The 23,477-nt window shown below is 31.3% G+C and overlaps 1 protein-coding gene across 1 annotated transcript in view; it reads left to right on the forward strand.

Annotated features, from left to right (window-relative positions):
- LOC127728640 (valine--tRNA ligase-like) overlaps positions 1–23,477 on the forward strand; it is a 59,100-nt gene that overhangs the window by 22,587 nt on the left and 13,036 nt on the right. The window contains exons 11-22 of the mRNA XM_052236167.1: positions 498–579; positions 1,683–1,759; positions 2,192–2,264; positions 2,895–3,000; positions 4,150–4,220; positions 6,895–7,020; positions 8,074–8,178; positions 11,907–12,054; positions 13,110–13,384; positions 14,303–14,506; positions 15,542–15,653; positions 17,977–18,158. Of these exons, the coding sequence (XP_052092127.1) occupies positions 498–579; positions 1,683–1,759; positions 2,192–2,264; positions 2,895–3,000; positions 4,150–4,220; positions 6,895–7,020; positions 8,074–8,178; positions 11,907–12,054; positions 13,110–13,384; positions 14,303–14,506; positions 15,542–15,653; positions 17,977–18,158 (1,561 nt within the window). The remainder of the gene's footprint in view (positions 1–497; positions 580–1,682; positions 1,760–2,191; positions 2,265–2,894; positions 3,001–4,149; positions 4,221–6,894; positions 7,021–8,073; positions 8,179–11,906; positions 12,055–13,109; positions 13,385–14,302; positions 14,507–15,541; positions 15,654–17,976; positions 18,159–23,477) is intronic.

A 23,477-nucleotide genomic window follows, 5' to 3' on the forward strand; every position in this document is an offset into this window, starting at 1 on the left:
GAATTAAAGAGGCAAGCATTATGTCATTTGACAAGACATGACATCAAGCAATTAACGCTAGAAGTTGCTGTATGACCAATCAACAATAGAAAGATAATCACAACATAAAGTTATATCTTATACACTGCATAGGTATGGCTATCCATAATGGCTGACCATCACTATTTAATCACTGAACAGATAAAGTGCCAAAACATGAGCTGGTTGTCCAGTTGTCATTATTTGCTGTTTGAAATAGTTGCTTTTTGTTACAATGTTATAAACTTTAATCAGGCCATTGGTTTTTGTCTTTGGAATCATTGTACATTTTATTAATTCATGTCATTTGATATGCAAAGTCAAAGAATCATTGTACAATTTCGACATTTGGGAAGTATATTAAATGCACATAAAAGCAATAATGAATTACAAAATTTGCATCTAGAAGTTATTTACACATTGGAAGGAATAATAGTATAATTTGATTGTAAAAAGTCCTTTCTAAAACTTCATTTTAGTCGATCAAAAGATGTAATAGAACCTATATTGATGGACCAGTGGTATGTGAAATGTGACGAGATGGCAAAGAAAGCTGTGCAGGTATGTAGAGTGTGAAAATATGTCAAAGAAAACTGTACGGGTATGTGAAGTGCTGCACAGAAAGCTGTACAGGTATGGAGAGTGTGAAGACATGGCAAAGGAAACCATTGTACACAGGTATGTGAAGTGTGGCACAGAAAGCTGTATAGGTATGTGAAGTGTGAAGATATGGCAAAGAAAGCTGTACAGGTATCTATAGTGTGGAGATATTGCAAAGAAAGCTGTACAGGTATGTAGAGTGTGAAAATATGACAAAGAAAGCCATTGTACACATGTGAAGTGTGGCATAGAAAGCTGTACAGGTATGTAGAGTGTGAAGATATGGCAAAGAAAGCTGTACAGGTATGTAGAGTGTGAAGATATAGCAAAGAAAGCTGTTCAGGTATTTGAATTGTAAAAATATGACAAAGAAGATATTGCGAAGAAAACTGTACATGTAAGTGAGTTTTGGATATGGCATAGAAAGCTGTACAGGTGTGTGAAGTGTGAAGATATGGCAAAGAAAACTACAGGTAATGTGAAGTGTGAAGATATGACACAAAGCACTGTACATGTTTGTAGAGTGTAAATATATTGGTACTGCAAATAAAGCTATTCAGGTATGTGAAGTTTGAAGATATGGTAACAAAATATGTACAGGTACGGGAAGTAAGGAAAGATTGGAAAGCTTTAATGATAAGTAAAGCCTTGAACAGAAAGTTGTATAGCCTTCTGTTCAACACTTTGCATACATTACATAGGACACTGGTTATATATGTGACTGTAGAGATATTGGAAAGACAATTTTAGAGCTGTTAAATGTATTTCAGGTTTGTTTTTATTTTAAAGACTGAGGCAAAATATTTTAATATGGATAATGCAAATGGTAAAATATGTTAATACATCCGGTGAAAAGTTGTAGCTTTAAAAACACCAAGTATTTCCCTCGAGTGTTTACAGTATTCATATATTATTGTAACAAACATTGATGTTGATATTTTCTGCCAATTTGTCATTTCCACTCATTTTGTGTGCTCTCAGATTTAGAGGCAAAACGTCCAGAACATAATTTGATTGAAAAGTTCTGTCCTAAAAGAGATCTATAATAGATATTTATTTGACAGGTTGTACAGAATAAAGAACTGAAACTAATACCAACAATGTATGAAAATATCTGGTATGATTACCTTGAGAATGCTAGGTTAGAATTTTGATTTTACAAGCACAACACAACACATGTACACGATGTAAAGCTTTACTAACTACAATAAAGTTATGGTAATTTGTATTTTCAATATTCAGTTTTTTATGCAAGATATATCAAGTACCATCAATGAAAACATTATTAATGCACTAAGTACATGTAAATAATGAATTCAAGTCTTCCTACAGTTTAAATATTTATGAGCATTTTCTTAAATTAAATGAAAATGTTCAATAATGTTGTAGACTTGTTTTTACAAGATTTGTGTTTAATGTCTGAATCTGTAATGTCATATTCAGTACAAGTCATATATTAACAGGCTTCCGTCAATTATATATATATATATATAGACAGTAATATTTTTCATTTTTGATGTTTATTTGAAATCCAAGAAAGCAGCATTTGAAATGAACCATGCTAATATTTCAGAGATTGGTGCGTTTCACGACAGTTGTGGTGGGGACATAGAATACCAGCATATAAAGCAAGAGTTATTAACCAGGTTTGTTCTCTTAACTTATTCATAGAATCTTGTTTTTTTTCAGAACAAATTTTGAGCCTGGTAGGTTACTAATCACAAAGTTAAGTAATGCATGTTCTTCTTATTATTTTTTATATAGAATAGGTATGTTGTCTAAATTAGTATTTATATGAATGCTATCTCTTGTAAAGTATTGTCTTTATTTTTTTGTAGAAAGATTACTTTTGTTCATACTTGATCTGTACATTTTCTATATGAATATGTTTTAAAAAGGCTTTTGTCTACTTTCCCAAAGAAATGTTATGTGGATTTCATTTCAGAAACAAGTTATCATGTTTAACCCTGATGAGGTTTTGTACCCCCTGTTAATAAGTATATTGAAAAATCTATATAAAGTTTTTTTTTTTTTTTAAATATATCTTATTATCAACTTTGGTTCAGTACATCAGTAAATATTTAGGAATTTAGTTTATTTAGAAATAACTAAGGTTTTTTGTGATTATTTTCTGTAATTTGTAAGTATAAAAATATTATGCAACAAAAGTTGGGAACTTGCAAAGCATTCTAATGTCAACCTTTTTAACTTTTTTCAATAAATTGTATAAATTAATTTTGATCCTAAAATATGTTGTTTATTTTTGTAAATGGCAGAAAGATACAGAAAGTGATTGGATTATTGCAAGGAATGAATCCGAGGCCATGTCAAAAGCTGTTCAAATACTTGGAACTTCTGCAGATAATATTGAACTTCAGCAAGGTATTTTGTAAAAAGATATGTTGCTTTTGGTAGCTGCACATGAGTCAAAACTCTCAAGAAAAGTTTAATTTAAATGAGCTATACAAATATACTTAGCATTCTAGTTGACAAAACTGCCTCTGTGGTCTTGTGATAGCATCCTGGCCTCAATTTCTTAATGTCTAGGGTTCGATCCCAGGTCAGGTCAAACCAAACACTTGAAAATTGGTATTTCCTGCTTCACTGCTAAGTACATAGCATTGAGGAGTAAGAGCAAGACTTGTCAGATTGGATAGAATCATATGTTCAGATAGGATGACATATCTTCCTGTGAAATATTACTTTTTGAACTAGCATATTGAAAATCCTGTTGAGTTTGTCAATCTAGTACAAAGCAGTGTTCATATTCATTTCACATTAACATGTTTTCCTTTTGATATGCATGTACTATTTGCCATTGGACATTAAACACCAAATCATTCATCCATCAATAGTCAAAGATTAGAAAAACATCACAATCTATAACAAGTTTAAGATAAGGGTGATAGATTTTGTGTCCCTTTAAAAGACAGAATGTTAATTCTCCATAACATAACATGACAAAGAGTTGATTCTCTATAATATAGAATGATATAGAGTTGATTATCCATAATATTAAATGATAAAGAGTTGATTTTCTATAACATAACATGACATAGAGTTGATTCTCCATAACATGACAAAGAATTGATTATCCATAATACAAAATGATGAAGAGTTGATTATACTTAACATAACATGACTAAGAGTTGATTATCAATAGTATAAAATGACAAAAAGTTGATTCTCCATAATATAGAATGATCTAGAGTTGATTATCCATTACATAACATGACAAAGAGGTGATTCTCCATAATGTAAAATGACAAAAAGTTGATTCTTCATAATATAAAATGATAAAGAGTTGATTATCCATAGCATAACACGACATAGAAAGAGGGCAAGAAACAATTTTACACATTCACAAAGACAACTGTTGTTTATGAACAATTACAGTCGCAGAAACATTTGAAATATTACTACTTGACAAAAAGTTGATTTTCCATAAAGTAAAACTAATTTGTAATTTGTAAAATTACAAATTTAAGATTGTACATCAGTGAGTTTACATTAAGTTTTTTTATTTTTCAGATGAAGATGTGTTAGATACATGGTTTTCTTCAGGGATTTTCCCGTTCTCTGTCCATGGATGGCCAGATAAGGTAACAAATGTAGACAAAATCAAAAATAAGATGGATTCATATAAGATTGAATTTAAAGATACCACAGTTTCAATTATGTAATTTACAATTTATGATTTTGAAAATTAAATATTAAAGTTTAATATGAATTTAGATTATAGAATTTTGGTAAAGACAGAATATTTTAAGGAAATTGACTGTTTCAGATATGATACTGCATGAATGTTATTAGTAATTTTATTTCTAACTTGCTGATAATAGAAATGCAAGAATGTGGAGCATGGGCAATTTGAATTACAGTTTTAAACAAAAACTTGCTAATTTAGAAATACTTAACAAAATAACTACAATATTGCTGCACTAGTACACGAAATAGAATTATATGAATATACAGTTCTAGATGTATAGGAATACTTTGAATAGATACAGACTCTATATGAATAAGTTATTACTGTAGATGCCTAAGTTATATTGATATTATGACGTAAGATTTTCAGAATGAAAATAACACTTTTAGATGGTAACAACATTGTACTATTTTTCCAGGTAGTGATCATTAATAGAAAACTCACTCAAGTCTGTCTTAATTAATATATATTAAATTACATTCAATTTGATAACTTATGAAGTTATACCACAATGATTATACTCAGTTAAAAAAACAGTGGAAATAAACAAATACAATTGTACTAGTTTTGGATAGGGCATTATGTGAAAAATGATTAGTTTAATGAATTTTTTCAGTGTTTCTTTATTTTCTATATGAGTATAACATAATGCATCAATTCAGAGTAAAATTTGCCAGGCCTTGTTAAAATTTATCATATATTTACTTTCATTTGTTGTCCCTAGCATGACACATTATGGGGGACATAGAAATAATGGGTATCCATCTGTCTGGTATGGTTAGCCCTCTCACATGTACAATTTTTGCCAGATTTTGATGAATTTATATCAAAGGTTTATATCCGCAATGTCTTGAACAAGTTCAAAATCTGTGCTAACCAACCATGTTTAAAAAAGTTATGCTCCTTGGAAACATTAAGTATATAGAAAATTGCATTGTAAGCGCTCTCATGCCTGCATTTCTTGTTGGATTGTTATGAAGTTTATATTGAAGCTTTATATCAATAATGTCTGGGACAAGTTTGAAATTATAAGCATTCCAAAACCGACATTTCTTGTAGAATTTTTATAAAGTTTTTATCAAAGGCTTATATCAGCAAGTTCTTGGAAGAGTGCCGACCAACTGTTTGTACAGGAGTTCTGCCCTATTTTTATGCCCCTGCCGTAGCAGAGGGGGCATTAAGTTTTACCCTTGTCCGTCTGTACGTACGTACGTACGTCCCAAAATTGGTTTCCGTTCTCTAACTTTAGTTTGCCTCGAACAAATGTTATGAACCTTATACACAATGCTTATTACCACAAAACACAGATCAAGTTTGAATATTGGTCGCGTCACTTTAACCTTTCTAGAGTTATGCCCCTTTAGAAATGGAAAAATTGCAAAATTTTTATTTTCTTCTAAATAGCAAGTAATTTTTAGAATTGGAGTTATCTTCCTTTGTCCATGATTATAGTTGAATCAACTACAATCAATGCTTTATACAATGCAATGTTTAATTTTGACTTCCACTGATAAAACACACATCAAGTTGAATTTGGGTAGTGTCACTTTAACCATTATTGAGTGATGCCCCTTTATAAATCGAAAGATTGCAAAATTTTTAGTTTCCATTCTGTAACTTAAGTTTGCCCCAACCAAACATTATGAAACCTATACACAATATTCATTACCACAAAACTAAGATCAAGTACAAATTTTTTGTTTCCGTTTTCTAACTTTAGTTTGCCTCAACCAAATGTTATGAAACTTATACACAATGCTTATTACTACATAATACAGATTAAGTACGAAATTTGGTGGCAACACTTTTACCATTCTTGAGTTATGTACCTTTATAAACATAAAAATTGCTGAATTTTTCGTTTCCATTCTCTAACTTTAGTTTGTCTCAATCAAATGTTATAAAACTTATACACAACCGTTCTAGAGTTATGCCTGTTTACAAATAGAAAAATTGCTGAATTTTTAGTTTCTGTTCTCCACTAATGTTAGCCTCAACCAAATGTTATGAGATACACACAATGCTTATTACCACAAAACTCAGATCAAGTTCAAATTTGGGTAGCGTCACTTTTACCGTTCTTCAGTTATGTCCCTTTATAACTATATGATATGCAAGTGGGGGCATCATCTGTGTCCACATGTGGACACTATCCACATTTATTTGGAAATAAAAATATATGGAATTTAACATTGTTTAGTGGTCTCATGTCTACATTTTTTGAAAGATGTTTAAAAAAGTTTAACAGAACCAAAAAAATATCTTTTATTGCCAGAAATGTTTGCAATGCGGGGGGATATTGAACTCTGTTCTTTCATTTACATTGCATAATTAAGTATCTTCTTTGACAATTTTATTTGTAGAACATGAGGTCAGGTAAATAAATTTATATTTCCTCAGGTTTTATCGCTTTTGCAGTGTCAAGTCATATATGATCAATCCTTGATAGATTACTTTTTTGAGATAATGGTTACTTGATATTTGAGGTAACCATTTGGGCAGATTTGTCTGTAATGAGTTATAATTACACTAGCCGACACATTTTATGTTTGGATAATTACTTTCAGACAGCTGATTTACAGAAATACTATCCCACAAACCTCTTGGAAACAGGAAGTGATATAATATTTTTCTGGGTTGCAAGAATGGTCATGATGGGTCTGAAACTCACAAATCAGCCTCCATTTAATGAGGTAAATATGTTTACAGTATACACAAATGGATTTCAGGTGTCACAAAATTAGCTGTTAAATATCAAGGTGTGAACTTGGTTATCAGTGTTGGAAGGGAAGCCATGTAGAATTATTTGTTAGTGTCTGAGGTGAATAATTAAAATATTAAATGATACAGAGCGGTACTTTTCTCTTTGTTGACCATAATATTTAAAATGCCTTTTTATTACCAGTATAACTAAAACTGATTATCAGTCAAATCTAGAACCTTTCTGACTAAATTGATCGATGCAGCATTTTTGACAAACTTGTTGTCTTGCTTGACAGCAGTAGCCCAACATAGTGATCATTTCTGTTGTCCTGCATTGTTGTCTACATTGCATTTGTTAATCTGTATTTTCTTGAAAATGGCTTGACTAAATTCAATCAAACTTGCATATAATCATCTACTTGACAAGAAGTTGTGCACCTGCTATTTTTTATAAACTGAGAGATTTTTGGGGTTTCCCAAACCAAAATAGTGGCTTCGCCATTTCTATTTATACTTTTTTCAGACCACTGGCAGTGGACAATATCTTACTTGAAAGATTAAAGCATTTTTGTATAGAAATGTTAAGATGCAATGCTAAAATTTTAATATATCATCAGGGTTTTTGTGAAGCAAAGATGAAAGAAATAAATCATAATCATTTGAGCATAACTTGTAGGTCATTGTGACTCAGATGTTATTGATTTTACAATACGTCTGGGAGGAATACAATAATTAAACACAAGTGTTATATTACCATAAGTTCTGAAAAATTTAGTTAAGCTAAGGACATATATATATATATATAAACAAGTCTAAATTGAAAACAACGTTCAAACCTATGATTGCGTTGGATAAAAACCGCAATTTTTATACGTGTGCATGCAAAACAAATTTCTTGTTAGAGAGGTCTAAATATATATATATATACAGAGAGACAAATAAGGATAAATCTATATACTGTAGTTAAATTGATGGTTGTGTATCAAAATTTATATCCCTAGAATCATTATTAATATGAACATTTATTTTACACCAAATTTAAGGTTCTTTTACATGGTTTATTGAGAGATTCTCATGGCAGAAAGATGAGTAAATCACTGGGAAATGTTATAGATCCAATAGATGTCATAAATGGAATATCACTACAGGTAAGACCAAAAAAATGTGTTGTAAACATTTATATAAATGTAATGTATTGAAATTAGGAACTGTACAGGTAGGCAAGATTGAACATCACTACAGACAAGTTTGAGGAAAGATGATAGGACTATGCATTGCAATTTAATGTTTGGAATACCATTACAGGTTAGCCCTAGGAAACATAATTGTACATCTACTGCAAATATGATACTTGTAGTCCTGGGAAATATGATATGACAGGTCATACACATGTAGTACATAGAATATCTTAGCATGCATCCTAGTGATACTATCAACTGTCTGAATTCTTTGCTGAAGAAGTCTTTCTACCCTTCTTCATGAAAATCTATATTCAAGGGCTATGTGAGCTTTTCTCATCACTTGGTCGTCTGTCATCTGTTAACTTATACAAAAATCTTCTCCTTTGAAACTACGGAGTCAAATTTAACCAAACTTGGCCACAATCATCATTAGGGTATCTAGTTTAAAAAATGTGTCCTATGACTCCTCCTGCCAACCAAAATGACCGACATGGCTAACAATAGAACATAGGTGTAAAATGCGAGTTTTGCTTATTATTTTGAAAACCCCTGTAAATAAGTAAAATCTGACTGGAACAAAAAAGTTCTAAATGTTGAGTTCTACCTGCTGTCTGTTTATGTTAAAACTATTATAGATAGATAGAAACTTTAAATAGCAAATATGATCAGCAAGACAAGATCTACAAATTATTCAAACATGAGTTATTGTCCTTTAATGACTATATTTACCTTTTTTTTTGGGTGTTTTGCATAATATCTTAAAAACTATAATAGAAAGATTCAAACTTTTGAAGCAAAAATGATCAGCAAGACAAGATCTACAAATAAGTCAACATGACTGAATTTTTCAGTTGACTCAATATTGAAGTTATTGCCCTTTAATGATAATTCTTCCCATTCTTACAATTTTTGTGGAGCTTGCGACTTTTGTTGCAGAAAGCTCAACATAGGGATAGTGATCTGGAGGCGGCGGCATTAACTTACTACTTAAAAGCTTTATATTTCAGAAGGTAGAAGACCTGGATGCTTCATACTTTGTATATAGATACCTTATGTTATGAAGTTTACGACTGTCATATGTCCTTTGTCCTTGACCTCATTATCATGGTTCAGTGACTACTTGAAAAAAAAGTTAAAATTTTTTGTAATGTTAATTTCTCTCTTATTATGAGTAATAGAATAACTATATTTGGTATGTGCATAACTTGCACAGTCCCCATGCCTGTCACACAGTTTTCACTTGACCTCGACCTCATTTCATGGATCAGTGAACAAGGTTAAGTTTTCGTGGTCAAGTCCATATCTCAGATACTATAAGCAATAGGTCTACTATATTTGGTGTATGGAATGATTGTAAGGTGTACATGCCCAACTGGCATCTCACCTTGACCTCATTTTCATGGTTCAGTGATTAAGGTAAAGTTTTTGTGTTTTGGTCTGTTTTTCTTAAACTATAAGCAATAGGTCTACTATGGGTTGTGTATGGAATGATTGTATAAAGTGTGCATGTCTGCCTGGCAGGGTTCACCTGACCTTGACCTCATTTTCATGGTTCAGTGGTTAAGGTTAAGTTTTTGTGTTTTGGTCTATTTTTCTAATACTGTATGCAATATGTCAGCTATATTTGGTGTATAGAAATATTATATGATGTGCATGTCAGTCTGGCAGGTTTATTTTACCTTGACCTCATTTTCACAGTCCATTGCTCAATGTTAAGTTTTTATGTTTTGGTCTGTTTTTCTTAAACTATAAGTAATAGGTCAAATAAGTTTGGTGTATGGCATGATTGTAAAGTGTACATGTCTGTCTGGTAGGGTTCATCTGACCTTGTCCTCATATTCATGGTTCATTGGTCAATATAATATTTTCATGGTGTGGTCTGTTTCTTGTATACTATAAGCAATAGGTCAACTATATTCATTGTATGGAATGATTGTAAGGTGTACATGTATTTCTGGCTTAGTTTATCTGACCTTGACCTCATTTTCTTGGATCATGATAAGTTAATGGGATACTTGTAGTAAAACCTTGTATTCAGGCCAGGGCTATCAACATAAAATCAATGATAGTAAAGTAGGCGAGACATTTCATCGTGTGCACTCTTGTCTATTATCTTGAAAACTGTTAAAGATAGATAGAAGCTTTAAGGTTGCATTTCTGTAAATATTGACAATGCAATTTCCCATAGGAACTCCTATTACGGCTAAAACTGTACCACTTTTACTATGAAGTTTTGAAAAAAATCATATCCTAGAATGGAAAGTTCATATGCACTACTATTTTTTTAAAGGTCAAAATATAGGGCTGTGTGGCATATTTTCAACGTTTATATGCCCCAAACTTCTAAGAGTTTAAACTAACACTAAATATCTTAACTACCCCTACCTTAACTGTAGGATTACCACAGATTTCAATATAAACAATATGCATATGTATATTTACTGGTAACATTCCCAAGTTATGTCTATATGAGATGAAACATAGAGATCATAACTGGGAACCAGTATGTAAACAAAATTAATTATCTATGAATATTCTATATCTCCCCAAAAGAGGCGTGGTTTGAGAAACAGCTGTATTTACAAATTGCAACCTTAAATAGCACAAATGATCAGCAAGACAAGAACTATAAATAATAATTACGACTGAAGTCTTCAGTCGACTTGTTATTGGAGTTATTGCCCTTTAATGATAATTATTTTAATTTTTTTGCATTTCTTATCTATTATCTTGAAAACTATATTAGAAAAATAAAAACTTTAAATAGGAAAAAAAGCATCAGCAGGAAAATTTCTACAAACATGAATGAAATTGTCAGTTAACTTTTGATAGAGTTATTCCCCTTTAATGATGAATTTTACTAAAAAATTGGTTATTACTGAAGATGCAGGCGAGTGATTCTGGCTATTTAGAGCCTCTAGTTCTGCTAGCGAAAATTGTAAAAATGAATTGCTTAATATGTTAAAAAGGGAATTAAAAATTGAAACCAAGGGGATAATCAATATCAATAACAGAGATGTACAGACCAGCGAAAACTCAAATAAACTAAGATGAATACAAAAAACTTTAAGACAATGCAAACTCCAATAAGAAACCTGTAGGGATTTAAGATGTTCAACTGGATCCTACTGGGAAATACCCTCGAGCTCTGTAGTGATAAACATATCTAACTCTATGTGGTCAAGTTATAGCTTTTGTGCTGATATTATATTAAGCAATCATATATCAATCAATTTAATTCTCTGATACTTTGAATATACAAGTATATTATATCAACATTTAGACTTTTAAAACATTTAAGTCTTTATTATAAGATTAAAAGATAACATAAGAAGACAATTACCTTGCTGATGTTTGTGTAGCTATTTAGGTATATTTTTGTACATATTTATGAAAGATTATAAAGAATTTGCCTGAAGTCTCATTTTGTGTTTAAAGGTGAGTCCTTCAAACATAATTGCTTATAAGCACATGATTCAAAAAGACTTTATTTTGCATAATTTTCTTGCTGAAATTTATTATTGTTGATGAAAATTTCTTTCATCTTTAACTTCAGTAAAGACAACATATTAAAAGATAAAAACAGATAGTTCTGGAGCCATTACATCATAAAAAATGTCATAAATTGTAATGTCTTGATTTCTTAAAATGAACAAAATAATATCAGTAAATATGCATTTGATTTTATGTTACAGGACCTTCAAAAAAAGTTAGATAGTAGCGGTCTGGACCAAAATGAGATAAAAACTGCAAAGGCTACCCAAATAAAGGAATTCCCGTCTGGTATATCTGAAGCTGGGGCAGATGCCTTAAGGTTCAACTTGTGTTCTTTTGATTTTAAAGGTAATGAATGAGGTTTTGCCTTTTTTCATTGACAGGTTATAATTTACTTACTTTTATTGTAATGCATACTAAAGTAAACATACTAAATAGACTCGGTGATTGTACTCTTGATCTTCTGCAGGGAAACTTGAAGACTGTAGATTGAGACGTCAAAGATGTCCAGAGACAAACAAGAAATTCCTGCTACAGCATAGGTTTATGGACTTGAATCAAACCAATTTTTTTATAATTATGTTAAGAAAACAACATTGGCATTATATAACATTCTGACATATAACTGATCAAGTCAAAAATTGAGACATAGATTCTGTTTCAAGCGCTGACACAGTGGCGTCAACAATTTGGTAAAGTTTGTGAATAGGTCAGTTAAAGGGGACCCACCAATGGTAAATCAATAATATCTGGTGTGCAGATGTATAAGCATTGGCAAATCTCATTTCCATGTAGATTATTGTGTCCTGCCCTTCAGTTATGGTGTATTGACTTTGAAACTTTTGCATTGTTTACATGAAAGTTTGTGATTAGGTCAGTTTAAGGGGAACCACTTATGATAAGTCAATGATATTTTGTTTGCAGTTGTATTAGCATTAGCATATCTTATTTCTTAGAAATTATTTGGACCTGTTCTTTCAGTCATGGTTCATTGACTCTTTGTAATTTACATGTTAAAGTATTGCTATTTTAAATCCAAAATTTGCCTATAACTATCAAATTATAAACAGGTGAGATATAATCAACGGTTTATGCTTCTCAATACATGGGAAGCTATAATTAAAAGTGACCTGTAGCAAGGCTTTCAAAAAATACAGGTCCTGTAGAATTGAATTTTTTTATCTTTATACATAAATACATGGGAAGGTAGAAATAAATTGGGCCTGTAAAAACTAAGTAACTTTAACAAATCAATTTGTGGGAAGATACACCAAAAAGGGAACTCTAGAATTGAATGATCATCTTCACCACATGAAAACCATTGGTTATGATTGGTTTTTACTTTATTGACTTTTAGCCTATATTTCCTTTTATTCATACTATTTTTCTTTTCTTTTCAACAGTTCAGGAAATAAACATGAACATCAAACATGTGAAAAGCAACAGACATTTCTGTAATAAGATATGGCAGGCATTTAAATTTGTGCAAATCCATCTGGAAAAGGATTACAAACCTGTGGAATCATATACTATAAGTGATGAAATTGATCAATGGATTTTGAGTCGACTCAATCACATGGTTGAGTCATGTGATACTCATTTTAAAACTTATGATCTGCAAAACGTGACAAGAGCATTACATGGATTTTGGTTAAATGACTTTTGTGATGTTTATTTAGTAAGTATTTTAAAAATTTGATTAAGTTGAAAGAGAAATTAGCACATACTGATGAAACACACAGGGAATCAAATCAGACATAAAGACTTTGTTTTATCTTGGAAATTACAGAAAAGTCTTTCACAACAAGAAAATCCCTGAACAAGCTTTTGATATAAATAAAAGGAGATGTTGGATAAGAGTGTATGAGACAGCAACCCTACAACAAAAATAGTCTAAAGACATCTAGAAGTCAATATACAGTTTTAAATAGTAGACAAGTTTCTATACAGTATGCCATGCTCTAAATCATCCCAAGGTCAAGGATATAAAAGTTGTGAATGAATTTAACAGAAACATTCAGAGATCTGCCATCAACACAAAATTCTCCAAATAAAATTAAAACAAGGATATAAGACATAAGATAATCACTTGTGAGGGTCATGATTTGGGACTGGCACAAAGCAATTAATAGTCAAGTGAACAGGTTATTCACTCCCAAAATATAACTTGTAAGCAACAGAAATTGGTAACCCACTCTCTATGAATTCACTAATTACTTAAAGAAAACATCAAAATTATATGTATATGAATTCCAAGGTTGTAAAGGTTTAGACAACAGTCAAAATGAAAAAAGGGGAAGTATGGATAAAAAAAAGGTTACTAAATTGAAACGAAATAATTGTAACCAGGAGTGTAAACAATACGATACTACTCCCATGGGAGGACTGTACTATAAAGAAGAAAAAGAGTAGGCAGGAGAGATTAAAGTTTATAAAACTACAAAATGGTATATAGAAAATGATTCAGTTAATTATGTAAATAAGGTATTTCTTTGGTATCTGTGATAATAAAAGAAAGATAATATTTCAGTAAATCTTTAATGGTTGTCTGACAAAACATTCATATAATCATTGTCAACTTTGATTTAAATTTTAGGAATGTATAAAACCAGTATTTTCAAATTCATCTATGGATACTAGTCCTACAAAACAGACATTATATACATGTGTTGATACATTTCTACGAGCTGCTAGTCCATTTATGCCTTTCCTGACAGAAGAGTTATACCAGAGATTACATATATGTAATGATAATAGAGCAGAGAGTGTCTGTATTGCTTCTTATCCAAATGTTGGAGAGGTAAGATTTAAATAATTTTAAGACATAATCGCTTATAGGTTAGACTTTAAGCCATAGATATCATTAGATAATGTTAAATTTCAAGGATTACTTATTGAAGAGTAGTAAGAATTTATTTTTGGTTAATTAAGAAAAGAATATGAATATAAATAAGTTTTTAAATAACTTTATTGTATGGTATTTTAATATGTTCTGACTGTGCAACCTAAGAATTTTAGTACAGTGTGAAATAACTATTTATGTCTCCAATTACTGCATAAAAAACTGAATATGCCACAATCAAATTAATGATTGTAATCATCAAGTATTCTATTATAGAGGGGGCCTCAGTGGCCAAGTGGTCTAAGAAGTCAAAATACTGTATCACTAGCCTGTTAACACTGAGGTTGTGGGTTCGAATCCTGCACATAGCAGGTGCACTCAACTCCAATCTTTATGATTGATTTGGACTGTTAGTTTTCCTACCAAAGGTTGGTGGTTCTTTCCCAGCAGGCCGGCTTCCTCCACCAATAAAAACTGACTCCCACGAAATAGCACAATAGTGCTGAAAGTGGCGTTAATCACCAATCAATCTATTATATTGTATATTTTGAATATTCATTTAGTATATTATTTAGAAATGGTAAATGAAGTTCTTTACCAGTTTTCTGTGAAGATTTTTTATATTTTGTCCAACAATGTTTCAAGAGCTAATTTTAGGTATTGTAGTTACTGTCTTTTCAATCCTTTAAACATGATCATAGAAATAATGTAAAAATGATTTTTATTGTTTATGAGAAAGAAATGCATACATTACCCTCAATTTGACTTTAATGGACTTGAGTAGAACAAAGTTTTCACAAAAGTTGACAATCTAGGTATCTAGGATATATAAGTGGTTAAAACATGAACACCAGAATAAAAACAATGCCATTTTGGCTGAGAAGTTATTGTAAATCAAGTACATATGAATACTGGCTTTTGAAAATATTTCTGTAATGCTTGGTATTTGAATTAGAGTAGCTATAGACAAGTTTTTGTAATATTTTTATTCAGATATCACAGAGAAGACAAGATCTTGAAGAAGTCATGGATGTTATAAAATCTGTTGGATCAAATATTTTATCTGTGTCAAATGAATTCAATATTAAAGTAAAGAAAATGAATGGTGAGTTATCTGTCTATTATAATTGTGAGATGTGTGCTGTCTTTAAAATAATCTGAAAATGTATATACATCCTTACACAAATTTTAGATGCATACAAATTTGAAATCCTTACTCTTTCCTATTTATTTGTTCATAATGATAAGCCATGAATTCATAGAAAAAAGAATGATATTTCCAATCAAGACTATGTTAGAAGCCAACAGAATGTTATGATATGATTTATGGCAAAACAGCTAACAAAATGTACATGGTATTATTTTTGTATAGTTATGTGCTGATCTGCTTGTTGGCCAATGTGAGCATTTGCTATCACTTGGAGTCTGTAATCCATCATGACTGCACTTTTTCAAATATTTTTCCCCTTAAAAATAAAGAAATTAATTTTGATAAAACTTGACATGAAAAAAAATATACTCTTCCTGTAAGAAACACTAAGCTTTGCTGGTTTCAGTATAAAATTATCTATATAATTTTGTGAACTTATACACTACTTTATAAGATGAACATCAACAACAGTTATAATATATACATTCTGCAAGGATGAACCAGAAACCATAGAACATTTATTATGGGGTTGTCATATGGTCTCAAGTTTATGAAAGGACAAATATTAAACTGCCTTTGAATGTTAAAATAATTTCATTTGGCAACTTTGAAAATATTGAATTGAATTTTTGTTAAAAATCAAATTATTTTGCTTACAAAATACTATATTTAGCATAGAAAATTTCAAGATGTGTTGCCAAAATTAAATGGTTTACAAAATTCTTAAAGGAAAACCTAGAAAATATTTAATTTAAAAACCTCTGTGAAGATGAATATAACAAATACTGGAATGACTGGAGCCCCTGATTGACCATTATGGACTAAATAATAAATGGTGTCCTTTTATTTGTTTTTATACCCTCGCAAAAAAATTTGGGGGTCATATAATGCTATCACGTCGTCTGCATCGTCGTCGTCCGAAGACATTTGGTTTCCGGACAATAACTTTAGTTTATGTGAATTGATCTCTATGAAATTTAACCAAAAGATTCAATAACACAAAATGAAGGTTGGGATTGTTTTTGGGGGTGATGGTCCCAACCGTTTAGGAATTAGGGGCCCAAAAGGGACCCGAAACAAGCATTTTTCTAGTTTCAGGACAATAACTTGTGTATAAGTATTGTGATTATTCTGAAATTGTACCACAAGGTTCAATACCACAATTAGAAGGTTGGGATTCATTTTGGGGGTAGTTGCCCAAACCGTTCAGGAATTAGGGGCCAAAAAGGGTCTATTTTTTTTCCTCAAGATTTATGAAATTGTCAATTTTCCAAAGAAAAATTGGGGGTCACAATTTATTTTGCTAATTCTTTGTATATAGTCAGAAAACAGATTTACTAAGTATTGCGCAACAGCACAGTGTATTGCACAAAAGCAAGAAATCTTCAATTGAATATAAATTCAAATCATATAACCAATTTCAAGTTCTTTGACTACATTTATTCTGTGTCAGAAACCTATAATGTGTCAAATATTTAATTACAATCCAAATTCAGACCTGTATCAAGCTTAAATATTGTGTCCATTTTTGCTCCAACTGTTCAGGGTTCGACCTCTGCGGTTGTATCCAGCTGCATGAGCTGCACTAGGCGAAGCAGTTTATTCCTAATAAGTTTGATTTAAACGCCTCATATATCCAAGAAATAAAATTTTAGAAGACCCTTTTTGACTTATATAAGATAACCATGGAGTCCATGAAAAACATATATTGAGGCTTGGGCTGGGCCCATTTAATCCCTGTTGTAAGTCATTACATAACTTATAATACACTTTATTGTATTAATGAGTTGAAATCTTGATGAAATTTTTTTTTTACATTTTTTCAAAAGGTGGCTTGAAATCACATAGCTGAATTTACATTATGATAAAATATTTTTAATGATATGCTTTAAGAATTGAATGCTTCTTTTTGTAATTTTATTGGGTTGTAAAAGTTTTGACCAATGCACATTTTGTATGAAGCAAAGAAGCTCTCCATTCTAAAAATAGGCACAAGATTGAAGATTTTACAACCCTATTTAATCACAAAAAGAAGCATTAAATTCTGATAAATACATTTTTATGCTAGGACCATCAAGTTACAAGTTATATCAAGCTTTTCGACTGTTTTCCTTTGCAATGATATGATGTTCTCATGGGAAGCATGTGCTGTTTTGAATATTGAATTTTATTGGGAAAATAAAATCTAAATTTAAGAATGCCTCACGATTGTGGTCTGCCAATGAAAACTACAGATTCTTATGAAACATACATGTAATGTGATTATTTTGTTTTGCAGTTATTGTTTTGGTTGAAAATGATGAACTTCTACAGAAATTAAAGTCTGACAACTTTCTTAGAACGTTAAAAGTTATTTCAAAAACTAATGCAATAATGTTGACAAACAAAAGGGAATCATTGCCCGATGGCTGTACTATTACAAACATAAATAATGATGTACAAGTCCACTGCCAGTTAAAGGTAAGTTTGAAATTTATTTGTATAAATATTATAAAAAGGTCATAGATTAGCAGAGGCTTAATATGAATTTGTAGAAAGATCCTATCATGAGCATCTTTTTGGTAAATATTGTACAAATTCTTTTTTGAAATCAAGGAATTAAGAACATATAGTGCCACAGGCTATTTTAGAAAAAAGGTTTTGTGTCTCAAATTTAATCAGTGTCAGTGAAATACTATCATGCAAAAAAAAGAAAGAAAATTATTGTTTTCAATGCATTGATCATTGTACAATGCATCTTATCATTGTGGTCATCCATATAGCTACTTAGAACACAGAAAAAGTATGTAGTATGCAACTGTGTGAAGGGAAATTCAAGCAAATTGATTGAATAAGGAGTTGTAAATATACTTTAGAAAAACAATCAATAATGTCACAAAAAACACTGATTAAAGCGATCAATTTAAAAAAAAAGTTTTTATGAAACGTGATACCTTTAATCATGAATTGATTGATTAATTGATTGTTGTTTGCTTTATGTCCATTGGCAAATGTGTCATGCATGTTCAGAGTAAGTTAACAATACATACGATAGGTAGGTCCTGTAATAGAGGTTGACCTGGATGAAGGCAGAAAATTTGAACTGCCTCAGGAAAATGAGGGTAAATTTGATTTGGACAGAAATTTAGCCTTGTAACAGGCCACCTACAGACCCATCAAAAAGTTGTTGCAACGGTTCTTATGTGCAGAGACAGGCACTCTCTCTACACAATGCATCAGATTTAACGTCCCCATTCAAAATTATACATCCGCACAACCAAATGGACACCCTACTTTGGCAAGGGTTTTACTGTGGGTTGAAAGAAGACCAAGAATGACCATATTTCTATTCTCCAGTCACCTTTGGGGTATCATGAATTGAAGGACTGTGATAATGTCTAAAGGAAATGTGCCACCTATATCTACATTTTGATAAATGAACATAGCTTTAGTTTAAGTGTGAAGTTCAAAAAATTTTTCAAACATGTATTCTTATAAATCATCTATTGAAAGTAGATTTTTTAATGTAGACTATCTATGAGCCACATATATCTTTATTTTGATAAATGAAGCGTAGTTTTAGATTCACTGGAAATTAACAAAATATTTTCAAAACATGCACATTGCCAACTGCCCATAGATTATTTATGCATGTTTTTTAGTTAATTTATTTTGTCCTCTTAACATGTAAAGAAGTAGTGATCTCTTTATCTCAATACGTTACAGATCTATATTTTTTTTTCATTCTAGAGTCAAGCACTTTTAAAATCACATTTGTTTTTTGTTGGATTGCCATATAAACTGTCAAGATCCCAATATGTGTGTTGCATTTATAAACTTCAGATTTGGTCAATTTCTTTCAAAAATTGCACACTTATGACAGCTATGTAAGTAGTGAGTAGATTTTTTTATATAACACAAAACACATTTAACAAAAACCTCTGAAAATAATGTCAGCAAAAATCAGCTATCAATAGATCAATTATAAGATTACTTGAGTTGTGAATATGTGCTTTCTAAATTGGATAGTCAATGGAAAGGTATATACTATGAAGACAAGTTCTTGGGGCAAGGCCCTATACACAAAGTTTCATAGTACTCAGTATATACCTTTCCATTGACTTACGTTACTGTACAAATAACATTTATATAAAGATAGATTTTATCAAATAATCTGAAAAAATGAAGTTAAGGTATATGGTAGCTGTTGTCCATTTTGTGCTTCTTTAACAGAATAGGTAATTAATTTTCAGTACAATCCATCATGAGATTAAATTATAAAAAGTCATCTTCCTCTGTCCAAGGGCATATGTTATTTATACGTCCTTGCTTTGTCAATTTAATTGTTTGAAATTTTTGATGTAACAAAGGTTTTTCTCTGTATTTATTTAAAACGTATAACCTTTTCTATAATGAAATGCTATACACATAAAGAAATCTGGATTTTACAAGCCTATTGGCTGCAAGATAGCTACCCAAATTTTTGCCTTGCCTGTGACAAGAGACGGGGAAGTGCTATTTATGCCTAAATTTACACAGAGAAGACATACCCTTATGTTAACAGTTAAATTGAAATACTCCCTCACTTCAAAATTATATAAAAATTGTGAACCGAATCAAAATTTTAAAAAATTGACAACATAAAAAAAGGATATGTGGTGTGATTGCCAATGAGACAACTATCAACCTGAGTTCAAATGATGTAGATGTAAGCAATTATAGGTCTCCATACAGCCTTCAACAATGAGAAAAAGCCATACTGTATAGTCAGCTATAAAAGGCCCGACATGAAAAATGTGAAACAATTCAATCGACCAAAACAAAGGGCCTAATTTATAACAACACAATTTGCAAAAATCAAATATGACAGACATGAACCAACAACTACCACTGAATTACAGGCTTCTGACTTGGCCAGACACACAAATAATGTTGCAGGGTTAAATATGTTTGTGATCTCTCATTCCTCAACTAACCTGAGCCAGTGGTGTAACAGCACAACTTAAAAACAAACTGTAAAAATCTGTTGCAAATAGTTTAACTCAATAGATTGGTACAAAGCACAAAACAACTTAGATAAAAGTAATAGACACAAAGCACTGATATGTGAGTACTCACAGTTACTGAAAGCTTGTTCAAAGCCAATTACAAGTAATAAATGAATTATGTTCTCCCAGACTAAAGTATCAATCAATACACATCCAATGGATTTAGCATAAAGATGTCATAAACTGTCTGAGAAAGGCATGACCTTGTGCAATGCCAAAAAATATTTATTCATTTCCGTGAAAATAAAATGGCATGGTTAACCAGTACACATGCACACCCTTTTCTTAAGGGCATATCATACAGTCACAAGGGAGGAAATTATGTTACTAACATAAAATGTTATTTTTGGCGACGCTAAAATGGGACATATAGGGAATAGATGAATTTTTCCACTAACTTTAGCTTGAAAACAAGTACACGGACCCCTGGTCCCAAAAAATGACGTTTTGCTTATTAGTCCTCTACCTACGAAGTTGAAGGGGACTTTAGGTTTGCACTTCGTCCGCCTGTCTGTCTGTCTGTCCATCTGTCAGCCTGGCAAATCAGTTTTCCACACTTTTTTTAGCTCACCTGGCCTAAAAGGCCAAGTGAGCTTTTCTCATCCCTTGGCGTCCGTCGTCCGTCGTCCTTCACTTTTACAAAAATCTTCTCCTCTGAAACTACTGGACCAAATTTAACCAAACTTGGCCACAATCATCATTGAGGTATTTAGTTTTAAAAACTTGTTCGATGACCCGGCCCACCAACCAAGATGGCTGCCATGGCTAAAAATAGAACATAGGGGTAAAATGTAGATTTTGGCTTATATCTCTGAAACAAAAGCATTTAGAGCAAATCTGACAGGGAAAAATTGTTTCTCAGGTCAAGATCTATCTGCCCTGAAATTTTCCATTGTTGGGTTGCTGCCCATGAAATGGTAATTTTAAGGAAATTTTGCAGGTTTTGGTTATTACCTTCAATATTATTATAGATAGAGATAAACTGTAAACAGCAATAATCTACAGCAAAGTAAGATCTACAAATAAGTCAACATGACCAAAATGGTCAATTGACCCCTTAAGGAGTTATTGCCCTTTATAGTCATTTTTTAACAATTTTTTGTAAATTTTTGTAATCTTTTACAAAAATCTTTTCCTCTGAAACTACTGAGACAAATTTAACCAAACTTGTCCACAATCATCATTAGGGTATCTAGTTTGAAAAATGTGTCCGATGACCCCGCCTGCCAACCAACATGGCCGACATGGCTAAAAATAGAACATAGGAGTAAAATGCAGATTTTGGCTTATATCTCTTAAACTAAAGCATTTAGAGCAAATCTGACAATAGGTAAAAATGTTCATCAGGTTACGATCTATCAGCCCTGAAATTTTCAGACAAATCAGACAACCCATAGTTGGGTTGCTACCCCTGAATTGGTAATTTTAAGGAAATTTTGCAGTTTTTGGTTATTATCTTGAATATGATTATAGATAGAGATAAACTGTAAACAGCAATAATCTACAGCAAAGTAAGATCTACAAATAAGTCAACATGACCAAAATGGTCAATTGACTCCTTAAGGAGTTGTTGCCCTTTATAGTCAATTTCTAACAATTTTTTGTAAATTTTTGTAATCTTTTACAAAAATCTTCTCCTCTAAAACTACTGAGACATATTTAACCAAACTTATCCGCAATCATCATTAGGGTATCTAGTTTTAAAAATGTGTCTGATGACCCCGCCTACCAACCAACATGGCTGACATGGCTAAAAATAAAACATAGGGGTAAAATGCAAGATTTGTCTCATATTTTTTGAACCGTTATAAATAGAGAAAATCTGAAAGGAGCAAAAATGTTCAGAATAATGAGCTCTACCAATTGTCCATATACTTTAAAACTGTTAGACAAATTCTTATAGGAGTTATTGCCCATACATGACAAATATTACCATTTTTTTCATTTTTGCCTATTATCATGAAAACTATAATATTTAGAGAGAAACATTTTTTTCTGTTATGCCTTATATGATTTAAATTATAATAGATAAATAAACACTTTAAATCACAAAAATGATCAGCAAGGCAAGATCTATTAAAAAGTCAAATTTTGCGGATATAGTTAGTTGACTGTCACTCTTCATAGGAGTGATTGCCCTTAAATGAGGAATTTGTTTACCCTCTTTTGTGTTTTGAGCAGAAACTAAAGAAGATAGAGAGAAACTAAACAGACAAAAAGATCAGTAATACAAGATCAACAAAATAGAGATTTTTGTCATGAAGTCTATTCTCATCTACAATGTTGGAGAGTGTCCTTTGTTTGATATGCACATAGACCAAGGTGAGCGACACAGGCTCTTTAGAGCCTCTAGTTTCTTCATGCTTGAAGATATTTATTTGATATTTGGTGTATTGTTTTATCATGACAATTACAGATCAAGTTCAAATTTTGTTCCGGTCTGATGATTTTGTGCAGAGTTATGGTCCTTGGACTTAGAAAGTTCACTCAAATAATCCGTTTTCCTCACTTTTTTTCGTCATGCTTGAAGATATTGATTTGATAATTGTTATATAGTTTACACCATGACAAGTTATAGATCAAGTTAGCATTTTGTTCCAGTACAATGAATTTTTAACCAGTAGGGGTCTATGTATTGCCAATCAATACTCTCAGAATGCTTGTTATATAGGAAGATTATTTGTACCAATTTTAAAGGAAAAATAACCTATCAAAACAAGTAAGGTATTTCTAAGGAAATGTAAAAAAATGA

Source organism: Mytilus californianus, unplaced genomic scaffold (genome assembly GCF_021869535.1).
Source record: "Mytilus californianus isolate M0D057914Y unplaced genomic scaffold, xbMytCali1.0.p SCAF_2, whole genome shotgun sequence".
Classification (NCBI taxonomy): Eukaryota; Metazoa; Mollusca; class Bivalvia; order Mytilida; family Mytilidae; genus Mytilus; species Mytilus californianus.